Source organism: Panthera pardus, unplaced genomic scaffold (genome assembly GCF_024362965.1).
Source record: "Panthera pardus isolate Hobbes unplaced genomic scaffold, ASM2436296v1 HiC_scaffold_11, whole genome shotgun sequence".
Lineage (NCBI taxonomy): Eukaryota > Metazoa > Chordata > Mammalia > Carnivora > Felidae > Panthera > Panthera pardus.
In genome coordinates, this window is record NW_026526666.1 from 70,063,091 (window position 1) to 70,078,325 (window position 15,235).

A 15,235-nucleotide genomic window follows, 5' to 3' on the forward strand; every position below is an offset into this window, starting at 1 on the left:
AATATCCCCTTGATCGCGCCAGAGCCAAATACATTGATATACGAATTTATGTAAAGTATTGGCTTCTAAGAGACTTGGTAAGAATGCGCATTGACTCGACGTTCCTTTAGCGCAGTTCCCAGTCTTCCCCACATCGCTGATGAAACCGTCCTAACTGCTGACCTTTTCAAGATGGCGGCGCGAGGGTGCCACTCTCGGGATCGCGCACCTCCCCAAGATGGCGGCGCCCGAGGCCTGGCGCGCCCGGAGTTGCTGGTTCTGTGAGGTAGCGGCGGCAACGACCATGGAGGCCACGTCCCGGGAGGCGGCGCCAGCGAAGAGCTCGGCCTCGGGCCCCAGCGCTCCCCCCGCCCTGTTCGAGCTGTGCGGGCGGGCGGTGAGCGCCCATATGGGGGTTCTGGAGAGCGGGGTGTGGGGTAAGTCGCGGGGTGAGGGGCTACCTCTGGCAACGAGCGGAGGCGGCCCAGCGGCCGGGGGGCGCGGGGGGCGAGGCCGGGAGGCCTGGGGCAAGGCCCGGCCCGGGGTACTGGAAGCCGCACCGTCGGGTCGGAACACGAATTCCGTGACTGACTGGACTAGGCAGAGTAAAAGCAGGGACCAAATCGGCAGGTGGACCTGCACCGCGGCCTGGCTAGGGGGGCGCGGGGGGCGAGGGCAGGAGGCCCGGTCTGGGGCCAAGCAGGCAGGGCCCAGACGACAGAGGCTGGAGTGACGGACCGGCCGTGGGCACCGAACTGACGCTCGAGACGGGCCGGGCTGGGGAGTCTCGGATGTCGAACCGACGGGCAGAGATGGCCCTGCCGCTTGGGGGCGGGGGCCGAGGTTGGGAGGCCCGGCCTAAGGCAAGGAGGCCAGGCCCGGGGCCACCTAACCTGACTGACGCGCGGGGCCTCCGGTGTCTGCTTGACGGACCGCGGGTGCTGAGACTCCCGAGGCCAGGCTGACGGGCCAGGGCAGCCCAGTGGAATGGAGAGCGAGGGGCTGGGGGAGATGCCGAAGGCTTGGGGCGCCGAGGCCTGTCCGACGACCCAGGGCTGAGGGGAGCGCACTGACGACCAGGGCCTCGGGTGCCCAATTGCTTCCGCGCAGGACTGACTGACTGACGGGCAGGGCAGGGAACGCCGGAGGCCACTCGGACTGGCCTGAGCGGAGGAAGGGCCCGAGCGGGTGAAGGGAGGCCGGGAGCGGGTCAGCAATCTAGGGAGGCTCGAATGACGGACAGGCGGGAAGGGCCAGGGAGGCCCCAGGCGGGGCGACGGCCCGGGGATCCCGGCTGGGAGGGGGCGCGTCGCAGCTAGGAGGCCTTGGGCTGAGTCGGAGCCAAAGGAGGCACCGGGCCTGAAAGCTCGAAAGCTGCCGGGACCGACGGCCGGGCTCCGGGCTGAGGGTGCCCAGGCTGAGCGGCCAAGGCGGGCGGCCCGCGGCCCTGGGCCGAGGGGCCGGGAAGGGCAAACCGGCCAGCCGGGCTGGTGGGCCTGGGAGTAGGGCGGCCCGGCGCGGGTCAGGTAACGCAGGAGAGAAGGCCCGCAGCCGGATGCGCACGCGGAGGCCGGGCTTTGGGGTGGGCCCCGCCGGCCCCAGCCTGGCAGCTGGTGAGGAAAAACTCGGGTCGGCCTGGCGAACACTGATGGTGAGAGTGATAGACAGCAGAGTGAGGGCCGGGGGGGGGGGGGGGGGGGGGGGGGGGGAGGTTAGGCCTGGCCGCACGGGGATGAGGGAGGCCTTGGGCCTGACAGACTGGTGGTGTGAGGGGGTGGGGTCCAGAGGCCCGGCCGAAGCTGGGTGAGGAGATCCAGGCCAGGCCCAGGGCCCAGGGAACCCGGAGGGAGTGGCAGGAGAGAAGAGGAGGCCCCCAGGCCTTGAAGGGGTGGGGGGGGTGAGGTTCTGGAGAAGGCCTCGGGAGTGGTGGTAGTGCCTTTGCCAGGAGGAAGGCCCTGGTAAGGTCAGAAGTGAAGGCTTGAGGTCCTGGGATTCTGAGTTTGAGTTGCACTTTGAGGAGATGGCTGTGAAGAAAGGGCCCTGGAGTTTGACGGGTTGGGCCTCCAGGAATAAGGCCCAAGGCTGTGGAGCGTGGTTAAAGAAGGCCTAGGGATGTGGGAAGGCCCTTGGTGAGGTGGGGGTGGGGCAGCGATCCTGAGGAGGCCCAAGTGTCTTCCTGTAGTGGGGAAGACTGTTAGAGTCCTCAAGCTGATGGGGGGAGGGGTTGTGGAGGCCCTGTGCCAACAGATGAGAGGAGAAGGGTCAGGCTGACCCATGGGGAATAGGTGAAGTCTCAGTGGAGCTGGGCAGGGGGCTCAGAAGAGTCCTGAAGAGTCTGCCTGGAAGAAGGCAGAGAGAGGATTGGCTCTATCAGCCTGGAGCTTCTAGAATGCTAAACTTGGCTAGGAGGGAAGAGGACTGGGTATAGAGGCCCCAAGTTGGGAAGAGGAGGCAGTAAAGGTAGAGGCTGGAAAGAAGCAAGGAAGAGCCTGGCTTAAGAAGAATGGAGAAAGGAAGAGAGGAGTTTGTGGATAATAGGGGATGAGAATCCCTATGGCTGTGAGAGGGGATGGCTAAACAGAGCAGATTGGAGAGACAGAGGAGGACGAGCTCCTATGGGCCTAGCCTAGGTAAATAGTCACACAGAAAAAGCTGAATCAGGTTAGGCCTCTTAGGAGGGCCAAGTAAGAGGCCTGGGAAGAAGTGCTGCTTTGGAGGAAGGTCTCAGTGTGGGCTAACAGCCAAGAAAGGCTTCCTGGAGGCAGTGGACTAGCGTTGCTTTGTGTAGGGAGAGAGAAGGGTAAAGTGAGTAGAGGCAGCAGGAAAGGATACAGTGAGGAAACAAGTAGAATAGGTATGTTATACCTTGAATGCCAGGATATGGAGCTTGAATGCAATAGAGAACTTACGTTAATGTAATAGCTTAGGGAATTAATACTTTCATTCAGCAAGTACACTGAGTACTATGTACAAAGAATTGTACTAGACTGTAGACATCAAGATTCACTTATTCCACAAGTAAAGATAAAGGGAGATCCTAGAAGTTTTGAAAGATTTTACTTAGATATGGTATACCCTAAGATCTTAGACTGTTCTTGGCAGGACAGAGATGGTATTGACAGGATAAGGATAAAAATAGACAACATTTAGTGAGCTTATTATGGCCAGGAATGGTCTTAAAAAGATTACAGGTATGATCTTCTTTAATTTTTATAGCAATATTATGAGGTAGTTATTATTACTTCCATTTTAAAATTGAGAAAACTGAGTCTTAAAGATGTTAATTTGCCCAAGGATTCCTAAGTAATAGAATCAGAATTTCACTCAGTTTGGTCCAACTCTAGAGACTAAACTGTTTAGCCATAATACTGTAAAGCCTTTCGGCTCTAGACATCAGCAAGAGCAAGTTTTGTTTTTATGATATGTTGAATTTAGAGTTAGGGCTGGATTATTTCTATTGTTCACCGGAAAGTACTAGTTCAGAATATAGTAGGGGCCCAAAGGATGGGAATCACCAACCTGGAAGAGTGGGAAGGGGATTCAGAAAAGGCTTGATAAAAGGCACATGATACTTGGAAGATGAATAGTTAATATGATGAAAATGGCAAGGACATTCCTAGTAGAGAGCAGCATGAAAAAGGCACAGAGACAAAAAATAGTGTGACACGTTAAATAAATGTAAAAGTAATTTAGCATTTTGAGAAAGCGAGATCAGAGGAAGGGTGGAGAGAGAGAGAATCCTAAGCAGGCTCCACACTGTCAGTGCAGAGCCTGATGCGGGGCTCGACCTCACAAACTGCTAGATCATAACCTGAGCTAAAATCAAGAGTCGGACACTTAATCGACTGAGCCACCCAGGCACCCCTTTTTATCTTTTTTTTTTTTTTTTGAGTTTATTTTTTGTGAGAGAGAGCAGAGGAGGGACAGAGAGAGAGAGGGAGAGAGGGAGAGAGAATCCCAAGCAGGCTCCGAGCCGCCAGCACAGAACCCGATGCAGGGCTCATACCCACAAATTGTGAGATCATGACCCTAGCTGAAATCAAGACTCAGTTACCTAACCAACTAGGTCACCCTGGTGCCCCTCAATAGGACCTTTCAAATGCAGAATGCTTCATTATGCTTGGGCAGAAATGAACTGACCAGCTCCTAAATGAGTATATCAGCTTGCTTTATTATCTCACCCTTGAAGATGTGCATGTCCCTGAAATTCCAGGTGCTAACTAAGTGGCTAAAGATAAGTGGATTAGAGTTTGAATTAGACTTAGGTTAGCTACTGGAGGTTCCATTTGCCAAATGAGAAGTCTGTCCTTCTGTTTTCCTTTCCAATAGGATAAATAATGCTTGGAACCCTAGGAGAAAAAAATAAATTTTGTGGTTTTTTTTTGTAGCTCTCCCAGGCCCAATACTTCAAAGCATCTTACCTCTGCTCAATATATATTACTTGGAGAGGATTGAGGAAACTGCCCTCAAGAAAGGTGAGTGTCTTTCTCTCTCATTCAGTGATTATAAGCCAGGCACCATAATGTTCTGGTAAATATTACACCTGATACCTGTGTAGAACTCACGCTTTTCAAAAGTACCCTCACACCTGCTTTCTTACCAGATTCCTTACAGTGTCCAGTGAAACACAAAGCAAATAAATGATCCCAATTATACTAATGAAAGTGAAACCATAGGCACACCACAATTAATAGCTAAGTCAGACTAAAACCCAGATCTTCTGAATCTTAATTTTTCTATTTTACCTTGCTGTTTCCCAAACCACTCATTAGACAGATCTTTTTTTTTTTTAATTTTTTTTTTTTTTTAACGTTTATTTATTTTTGAGACAGAGAGAGACAGAGCATGGACAGGGGAGGGTCAGAGATAGAGGGAGACACAGAATCCGAAACAGGCTCCAGGCTCTGAGCTGTCAGCACAGAGCCCGACGTAGGGCTTGAACTCACAGACCGTGAGATCATGACCTGAGCTGAAGTCGGCCGCTTAACCGACTGAGCCACCCAGGCGCCCCTAGACAGATCTTTTAATAGCCAGCATTTATCTAATCCTGATGTGCCAAGCACTCTCCTAGGCACTTTACTTGGAGAAACACATTTAATCTTTTCAACAACTCTATGAAATAACTATTATTAACTATGTTTTACAGATAAGGTAACTGAGGTACAGAAAAATGAAGTAAACTTGCCCAAAGTCACACAGCTAGAGTGTGGTTGGCTGATATTTAAACCCAGGCAGTCTGTCTTTAGAGCCAGTGCTCTATACTAGTCTGCCATATTGCTCCTGTGAATCTAGAGAAGGCAACAATAAAGGCTGATGTACTTCACTCATGGTGGCCAAAGAGCAGCCAAATAAAAGTGATATTTCTCCCCACAGGCCTCTCCACTCAAGCCATCTGGCGCCGACTATGGGATGAGCTAATGAAGACAAGGCCTTCCAGTTTGGAAGTAAGTTAGCACCAGGTAGAACTCTGGCCTGACTTTGCACATTGAAAGCAGGAATAGCTTACAAACACAAGCTGGGTACTGGTAAAGTGCAGACACAGGGTTGGAATGAATTTGGGAGGAGGGCTCTGATGTCTTGTCACAAGGTTCTTTCCATTTGGCATTTGTCACTGACTTGATTGCTCACCGTGTTTATAGGTTAACACAAAACAGAGGAAGGTAGTGATCATAATGGAAGGCAGAACCCAGATTCGTAGAGGTCTTGACAGGGCTGGAGCAGTGGTCAAACCTAACAAGATAAAATTTAACAGAATAAACCAATTCCTCACTTGAATCTAAAAAATTCCAATTGCTTGACCTCAGGGAAAGAGGTGGAGGGGCCTGGCTTAGCAACTTGTATAAAAATGAGTAAGGGGGTTTGGTCAACAGTGTGCTAAAGTAATTCATACAATGACTATACCCTGAGCTGTGTGAATTAATGTAACTATAACATATGCTAAAGGACAAGGGGGATGATAGACCTGCCTGGCTTTGCAGTGGTCAGGCTACCCTTGGAGTATGGAGAAAGAAGTCAAGGCCACATCATGTGAGTCACACTTGGAACACTGGAGATGTTTTTCCTGAAAAAAAGAAGACTTGGGGAACATGAACTGTCTTGAAATATTTGAATGATTATTATATAAAAGAGGAATTAATAGACTTGTATGGGTAGAAGCTAAAGGAGGATAAATTTTTGCCAAAGTGATTGTAGAACTTTTAAACCCTGAACTTATTGGTGATGAAACAAGCTAATTCCAGAGGTAATAAGCTTTCCATCACTAAGTGTTCAAATAGAGTCTAGATAACTACCTGACACAAAGATATTGTAGAAGAAATTCAGCATTGTAAGAGAGGTTGGACAAGATGACTTTTAGGGCTTCTTGTAGCCCTGCAGTTCTATTATGTGTTGGTTCAGATATAACTCACTGGATCTCTCTTTTAAGCAGAATTTCTTTTGCTGCTCCATAACTAGGTGACAGAACAGATTGAGTTCAATAAACATTACTAAAACTTCCCACATGCCAGGTCTTATGTTAGATATTGGAAGTACAGACACAGTCCCTAATCTTCAGGAACTTCATGTTTAGCAGGAAGTCTGCAAAGAAATACATTATGCATGGGAGGATAAGTGGTGTGATAGTAACAAGAAGGTTGAGGGAGAAGGGAGCATGAAAGTGTTTCTTGGGAAGTAGTATTTGAACTGGTGGGTGAGGCCAAGTGATAAGAAAACAAGCTCTTATCAGGAATTGGAGATTTAATTTCTGGGGATGCACTGGGTTCAGTAACATTCAGCTCCATATCCTTCAGCTTTTCTACTTCCAGATCTGGATGCAACTCTTGAAGTTCAGTGAGACAATGCTAAGGCCCAACAAAATCTTCAGGCACTATATACAGGAATTAGGCCTCATGAGGAGAAGTAGATGCAAGATTTGAAAACAGTAACAGCTTCCTGAAACCTTTAAAGAAGCATGAGAGTCACTGTGGCCTAGTGTTTCCCAAGCAGTATGGTTGACTAGCAGTTGATGGAGATTGTAATATCTTTCACTTAGAATACGCTTTTTTTCCCAACATTATCTCAAGCTTCCTGGTAAAGAATATATGTTTGTTATCTTTTCTTGTCTCAGAGCATTTCAGAACATTAAGGAAACCCCAGGCTTGGTGGCCTAACAGTCACCTAGACAGAGGTCCTGACTTGGATCATATCCATTCCAAAGGGTGCCTCTTTTTGTTTCCCAGTTTTGCATGACAGTAACCTTAACCTCATAATTTAGAAACACTTAATAAGTGCCTGCTCAATTCCAGGCACTATACTAGGTTCTAAGTATACAGTGGTGAACAAGATAGCCATGATCCCTGATTGCTTATAAAGAAATAGAATTTCAAATTGTGCAGTACTTTATGTGTATTAAGAGATCTGATATTCTGGAGACAAGGCAATGGGGAAATGAAGGATTATTCAGTAAATGATTGTCTAGTTACTGGTTCACTATTTGGAAAAAATCAAGTTAGAGCCTCATTTTACAATATACTCAAATAATTTCTATATGGAACTAAAGATTAAACTGTAAAAAGTAAAAGCATAAAACAACTAAACAAGAATAAAGGTGACTGGTTATCTAATCTCAGGATGGAGAGTGTTAATTATTAAATGGGCAGAACCAAAAAAAAAAGTATGGACAATAAATGCCAATACAATAAACACAATTTAAAGGTACATAAACTAGGAAAGAATGTTTGCAACAACATTTGTAAAACAAGAAGATACAGAGAATAAGACAAAGACAAGCTATTCCAGTAGAGTACGTAAAGATTGGGACAAGTCACAAAATATACAAAAATCTCCAATAAAGTGAAAACTATTCAATCTCAATAATAAAAAATGGGAAAATAAACTTATAACTCTTAAATTAGTGAAGTCTTGTTTTGGTTTGTTTTAAAAGATAATTCCAGGGGTGGGTGAAACTTGCATTTTAATATGGTATTGGTGGGAGCAGAAATGTTACATAACTGTCTTGGTGGGCAATCTGGTGATAATTGTCAAGAGTCTTTAAAATATTCTTAGACTAGAAATTCTATTTCTTAGAATTTATAGTACATAAAAGTTGAGATACTCATGAAGATTTATTTCAAGATGTTCATCGCAGCAACTTAATATCAAAACCTGGAAATAATTTCTTCAATAATGCATGAATTATTGAATGTAGTATATCCAAATTTTCAAAATATTAACAAAGTCATGTTCTAAAAACATTTAAATACATGGTGGTAAAATGTAATGACACGGTGGTATAATGTTTAAAAAGCCCAGAATTTGAAATTGTTCAAAATTGTCTCAATGTTATAAAAACAATTATAGCTATATGGGGCCCCTGGGTGGCTCAGTCGGTTAAGTGTCCAACTTCAGCTCAGGTAATGATCTTGCGGTTTGTGGGTTCGAGTCCCGCATCGGGCTCTGTGCTGACAGCTTGGAGCCTGGAGCCTGCTTTAGATTCTGTGTCTCCCTCTCTGCCCCTCCCCACTTGCACTCTCTCAAAAAAAAGAAAATAATAAATGTTTAAAAATTAAAAAAAAAAAAAAAAAACAATTATAGCTATTCACATTTACATATACATTCCAAAGAGTTGGTTTACAGATTTTATCTCTCCGCAAATAATATTTCTGTTGTCAGAAAAATAGCGGACAATAGTTTGTGAACATTTGCTGGCTCTGTTTAGTACAAGAAAATATTTAGCCTTCTCTAGTTTGTACACACACTTCTTCCTCCCCAACTGGTGCCTAAGCCACCAGCCTGTGGATGGGCCAAGGACTGTGTTGGTAGACAAATGTTATTTTACCTCTTTGGTGGTGCCTTATTTCCCCTGCTCTTGCCTGAAAGAATGTGTGTGGTTTTTTTTTTTTAATGTTTATTTATTTTTGAGACAGAGAATCCCAAGCAGGCTCTGCACTGATAGCGTGAGGCTCAAACTCATGAACTGTGAGATCATGACCTGAGCTGAAAACAAGAGTCTTATCACTTAACCTTGACTGAGCCACCTAGGTGCCTCCAAAAGAATGTGTTTAAATCTTTTATTTTTGGGGTGCCTGGGTGGCTCAGTCGGTTGGGCATCCAACTTCGGCTCAGGTCATGATCTCATAGCTTGTAAGTTCGAGCCCCACATCAGGCGGGCTCTGGGCTGACAGCTCAGAGCCTGGAGCCTGCTTCGGATCCTGTGTTTCCCTCTCTCTCTGCCCCTCCCCCACTCTCACTCTCTGTCTCTCAAAAGTGAATAAACATTAAAAAAAATTTAAAAAACAATCTTTTATCTTTAAATTTATTGAGTTTATTTTGAAAGAGAGAACATGAGCAGGGAAGGCTCAGAGAGGAGAGAAAGACTCCCAAGCAGGCTCCGCACCGCCAGTGCAGAACGCAATGCAGGGCTCAAACTCATGAACCATGAGATCATGACCTGAGCCAAAATCAAGTCCCACGCTTAACCGACTGAACCAGTCAGGCGCCCCAATTTTATTTATTTTATTTTTTGATAGACTGTGTGCACACATGCACAAGTGGTGAGGGACGGGGGCAGAGGGAGAGAGAATCTTAAGCAGGTTCCACACCCGGCATGAAACCCAATGCAGGGCTCCATCCCACAACCTTGAGATAATGACCTGAGCTGTGATCAAGTGTCGTAAACTTAACCAACTGAGCCACCCAGGCACCCCCAAAAGAATGTGTTTAAATCATTTTGTATTCGATAATGTATAAGTTCACACAATGAATGGCTTGAACTAGATCTCTTAGCTTGTTTTCAGTTTTGAAATTAAAAAAATTAATGTTTATTTTTGAGAGACAGAAAGTGAACAGGGGAGGGGCAGAGAGAGGGAGGGAGACACAGAATCCAAGGCAGGCTCCAGGCCTTGAGCTGTCAGCACAGAGCTTGATGCGGGGCTCAAACCCATGAACCATGAGATCATGACCTGAGCTGAAGTCATGCTTAACCAACTGAGCCACCCAGGCACCCCTCAACTTTGAAATTTTAGCAGAGATTCTTCTAAAAGGTGGTGATGGAATAAAACGCAGTGAACTGCTGTCTGCTCATAATTAATTGACATAATTGTCATAACTAACTTTACTCATCTAATCCTCACAACTCTATGATGTAGGTAGGTTTAGTTACCTTCCTCACTTTATAGATGATGAAACTGAGGCAGATAGAGGTGAAGTTACTGTCTGAGGTTATAGTTAGTGAATGGCAGACCTAGGATTCAAGTTGAGGCAATTTGGCTCTGGAGTGCCTGCTCCTATTCACTATGTCATGCTGTTCTCACAGCAGTTACCACATGTCTGGGTGTTCCAGTTTCAAATATTCTCCCACTGTCTTCATCAACCAATAAAATGTGGGGAGAGGGGAACACTAATATTTAGTTACCAAAACTACATATTACATGTGCCTCCTGGTCAGAAACAGCCACAATATCTTGGTTCACATTTTTGTCCATATTTTAGGCCTTGACTGTCTCACTTGTGAAGTTGAAGCCTTGCTAGGTTACCTGCAGGTGTTTTCCAAGGCTGTGAGCATAGGCCAGCAAATGTGTAGGAAAAGTGTTAGAGATAGGATTCAGGAATACCCGCTCTGCTTCTACTGTAGGCTGAGTGGAGATTTGGTTGTCAGGTATTTTTTCCTGGTCCCATAATGCCCCTACATTATTGCTGGTGAGAGGTCCTTCCCCCTTGTTGCTGCCATGCAATTAGCTCAAACACGAAGAAGTCATTCCCAATTATTACCACAGCAGGCAGTGTCATAGGGAATGGCCAGGGCAAAGGGAATGACACTTTTGCCTAAGAATAGGGGCCCAACTCCTGCCAAGAACCTCAGATATAAGTTGAGGGTGACTGTGGTATGAGCGAATGCATAGAGGCAGGGCAAATACCAAAGAGAAGTGCCTTTTTAGTCTTGGGAAACCTCAGGCCCCTACTGCCTTTGCTTCAGGCTGAATAAGCACCCTGCTTAACAGGCTCTGCCTCCATCAAGTTCATTTCACATTGCCCATCTGGGCTATTATCATTAGCAGTAACAGAAGTAACATTTTGTATTTTACAGTTTACAAAGTGCTTTGACTTGCATGGTCTCATTTGATCTTCACAACAAACCTGTGAAACAAGTGATATTATCCACCTTTTACAGATGAAGAGATTCAAGAGGTCCAGAGTATAGTGGCAGAGATAACACTTGTATCAAAGTCAGCAGACTTTCTACTGCACCTTAGGAGAGAATGGGAACTTAAGGAAGGCTGTGTGCCCTTTTGGGGGTGGGGAGGGTAGGTAGCAGTAAATGCTGACCTCTGATATATATCAGAATCATCTGGGGGAAGTTTAAAAAATAAAGATGCACAGGCCTTGGTGGCTCAGTCAGTTAAGCGTCTGACTTCGGCTCAGGTCACCATCTCGTGGTTTGTAAATTCGAACCCTGCATCAGGCTCTGTGCCTGACAGCTCAGAGCCTGGTGCCTCCTTTAGATTGTCTTTCTCCCTCCCTCCCTCTCTCTCAAAAATAAATATTAAAAAAATTTTTTTATGGGCCTTACTGCAGATATAACATAAGAGGATCACCAAGTCTGGGTAGCTGACATGAATTTTGGAGAAACAAAAGCTCCACAGTAAATCTTGCTGTGCACCAAAGGTTAAGAAACACCTGCATTCAGAGATCTTCTAAATGTACCAGAATAGTCTGATAAAATCTCATGTGCATCAAAGCCAGTAACTATTGCCTTGGAGAATCCAAATCTAGGATTTGGACCTTGATCTCCAGGAATTTTTCATCTGGTTGGGATAAAACATGTGCAGAGACAACACCATGAGACAAGGTTACCAATGTCTAACACCTGAGTAGTCAGATTATCAGAAGAGTCCCACAAGAGAGGCAGGGGAGGGGTAAAAGGGGGCACACAGAGACACTGAGATGAATAACCTCAAGAAGAGTAAAATGTTGGGGCACCTGATTGGCTCAGTCAGTTAAGCATCCGACTTTGGCTCAGGTCATGATCTCATAGTCTGTGGGTTCAAGCCCTGCATTGGGCTCTGCTGACCACTCAGAGCCTGGAACCTGCTTCAGATTCTGTGTCTCCCTCCCTCTCTCTCAAAAATAAACATTTAAAAAATTATTTTTTAAAAAAAGTGAAATGTTAGTAGGTCTTCTCAGGAAGCCTATTTGGTCTGGCAATGAAGAGCATTTCTGGTAGATGTAGGAAAAGCACGTAGAAGGCAGGTCTCGGTCAATAAGGTGATCAGTTTGTCCAGAACAAAACATTCACGTGAGCAAGATGTGAGAGATAAATCTTAGAGGCCACATTGTACAGGGCTTTCCCTCCCAGGCTAAGGAACTTCAGATTAACTCTGAGCAATGGAAAGATTCTGAGGGTTTTAAGGCAGAATGTAGTCAGGCATGTTTTACAAAGACGAATCCAGTGGACTTGTGTATAAAAGTTTGGGAAGGAGAAAATGAGATGGGGAAGTAATCAGGAAGCTAATGGTCAGGTGTGAGGGGGTAAGGGTCTGAACAAATGTGGTAAGTGGTAAGAGTGGAAAGTTGGGGTCAGGTTCTAGAAACAAACATGGAAGAAACTACAGGAGTGAATGTTTCACTTGAATGGCAGTCACTATAACAAAATAATCTCTGGAACCAAATTTCCTGGGTTCAGATCTTGATTCTACTATTTACCTGTGTAACCACAGGCAGTAACAACTTTTGTGCCTTATTTTTCCTACCTGTAAAATGGGGATAACTAATATATGCCTCAAAGATGTGAAGATTAGTTTGTATAAATTATTTAGAATGTTGCCTGACTCATCAAATAGCTATTGGAACAGAGGAACTTGGGGAAATGATGGTTCAGTGGGTAGCCCTTAGTATCACAGCTGTCTGGCATGTTCTCTGCTTTCAGAGTGTGACCTGTTGGCGAGCCAAGTTTATGGAGGCCTTTTTTTCCCATGTTCTACGTGGGACCATTGATGTATCTTCTGACAGGCGTCTCTGTGACCAGCGCTTCTCACCTCTTCTGCATAGCTCCCGCCACGTCCGACAGCTGACCATCTGCAATATGCTGCAGGGTGCGACTGAGCTGGTGGCTGAGCCCAACCGCAGGGTTCTGGAGACCCTGGCTAGTTCCCTGCACACCCTCAAGTTCCGCCACCTGCTGTTCTCTGATGTGGCTGCTCAGCAGTCTCTTCGGCAGCTGTTGCATCAGCTTATTCACCATGGGGCTGTCAGCCAGGTGTCGCTGTACTCCTGGCCTGTGCCTGAGTCAGCCCTTTTCATCCTCATCCTCACCATGAGTGCTGGCTTCTGGCAGCCAGGCCCTGGTGGTCCACCTTGCCGCCTCTGTGGAGAAGCCTCCCGAGGCCGGGCCCCATCCCGAGATGAAGGGTCCCTCCTGTTGGGCTCACGCCGGCCTCGCAGGGATGCTGCTGAGCGATGTGCTGCAGCCCTGATGGCCTCCCGGCGGAAGAATGAAGCCAAGCAGACGGCCAGAGCTGCACCTGCTACCCGGGTAACACGCCGGAGCACACAGGAGAGCCTGATAGCAGGTGGGACAGACCCTAAGAGGGATCTGCACCCTCCAGCAACCTCCTACGAGGCTCCTGGCACCAAGCGGCCACCCTCTGCTCCAGCCACCACCTCCTCTGCCTCTGCTTCCTCTTCCACATCCTCATCCAAACGGGCTCCAGCTAGCTCAGCCCCACAGCCTAAGCCCCTAAAGCGTTTTAAGCGAGCTGCAGGGAAGAAGGGTGCTCGCACCCGTCAGGGGTCTGGAGCAGAGTCTGAAGACCTGTATGACTTTGTTTTCATTGTGGCTGGTGAGAAGGAGGATGGGGAAGAGATGGAGATCGGGGAAGTGGCTTGTGGAGCTTTGGATGGATCAGATCCCAGCTGCCTGGGGCTTCCAGCACTGGAGGCCTCCCAGCGATTCCGAAGCATTTCCACCTTGGAGCTATTCACAGTTCCACTCTCCACAGAGGCGGCTCTGACACTGTGCCACCTGCTGAGCTCCTGGGTGTCTCTGGAGAGCCTCACACTCTCCTATAATGGTGAGTGCCCTGCAGGGGCAGAGATGGGTCTCACAGCAGCACCATCCGTGTGCCCAATCCTGCAGAGGGGAATAGGGAATGCGATCGAGGAGCTGGAGATGTGGCCCAGCCTGCGTCAGAGTGGGGCAGAAGGCACATACATGAAACAGTGGCAGACTTTCAATGCTAGGGAAGAACATGAGGTTTATAGGCTTTAGAGTTGGAAGGAGTTCCTGAGAGGCAGTGAGAACCTTAAGAATGGGTACATTTTAGATATGGTAGGCAATTCCCATATTGTGGGAACAGTATAGTGTATGCAGGCCCACCCCAAGTCTAAGGTTGGGTCCCACCACTCATATCAAAGCAGCTATACAGACAAGGTGTAGACCACATTTTTATCAGACCAGCAACCTGTAAAGCAGTCCTCAGTTCTTACCCACCTGGCTGTGCCCAGCGAGCCAAACTTCAACTCTGGGTAAATCCATCAATCTACTTAGGATGCTGAGCACTTGATGGAGAAAATCACAACTGTGCAGACCAGTGCTACTGTATATTCAGTCATCATCCTTATACGAATCCTGTGTTTGTAACATTAGCTCCCATTCCTACTTCCAAATCCTCCCTTTTCCTTTCTTAGCAGATGACTTCACCTCCTTCAGAGAAAATAGAAGCCATCACACATGAACTTCAACTTATTGTTAACCAACCTATAAACTCTCCTACATCTACACTCATCCTTTTCTCCATCACAATGGAAGAGATGGCCATCCTATCTAAGACTAACTCTTTTACCTGTTTTCTGGATCCATACCTTCTTGCCTTCTTAGGAAAGCTTGTTTCTCAGATGCCTTAGTAATAGGAACTTTTATATATTGCTTAGTATGTATCTGGCATAATTTAAGCACTATATGAATTGAATCCTTACACCAACCCTATGAGGTCAAGTGGCTTGCCCAGGATAACCTCACTGAGCCAGGAGGCAACCGGCTTCCCGAATCCAAGGTTTTCACCACTCCTTAATGCTGCCTTCCTTCTCCAACGTCCTCCCTGTTGCTAAGTCCAATACATATGTTTTAGTCCTCCTCTCACATTAATTTTCGGCAGCATTTGCTGCTATGAAGTAGTCTTCATCAAATATTCTCATTTCCACTATCTCAAAATCTATTTTTCTCTTCTCCCTCTCTGAACATTACCTCTCATATCTTAATGTCCAGAGTTTCTCAGAGCTCTGC

General features: G+C 46.7%; 1 protein-coding gene across 2 annotated transcripts in view; it reads left to right on the forward strand.

Annotated features, from left to right (window-relative positions):
* LRRC41 (leucine rich repeat containing 41) overlaps positions 1 to 15,235 on the forward strand; it is a 19,578-nt gene continuing 4,343 nt past the window's right edge. The window contains exons 1-4 of one of the 2 annotated variants that reach the window (XM_019449437.1): positions 1 to 416; positions 4,368 to 4,454; positions 5,353 to 5,423; positions 12,881 to 14,024. In XM_019449437.1, coding sequence (XP_019304982.1) covers positions 218 to 416; positions 4,368 to 4,454; positions 5,353 to 5,423; positions 12,881 to 14,024 — 1,501 coding nt within the window. In that variant the 5' untranslated portion in view covers positions 1 to 217. Of the gene's footprint in view, positions 417 to 824; positions 1,631 to 4,367; positions 4,455 to 5,352; positions 5,424 to 12,880; positions 14,025 to 15,235 lie in introns of those variants that run through there. The other variant, XM_019449438.2, reaches the window with a different exon arrangement.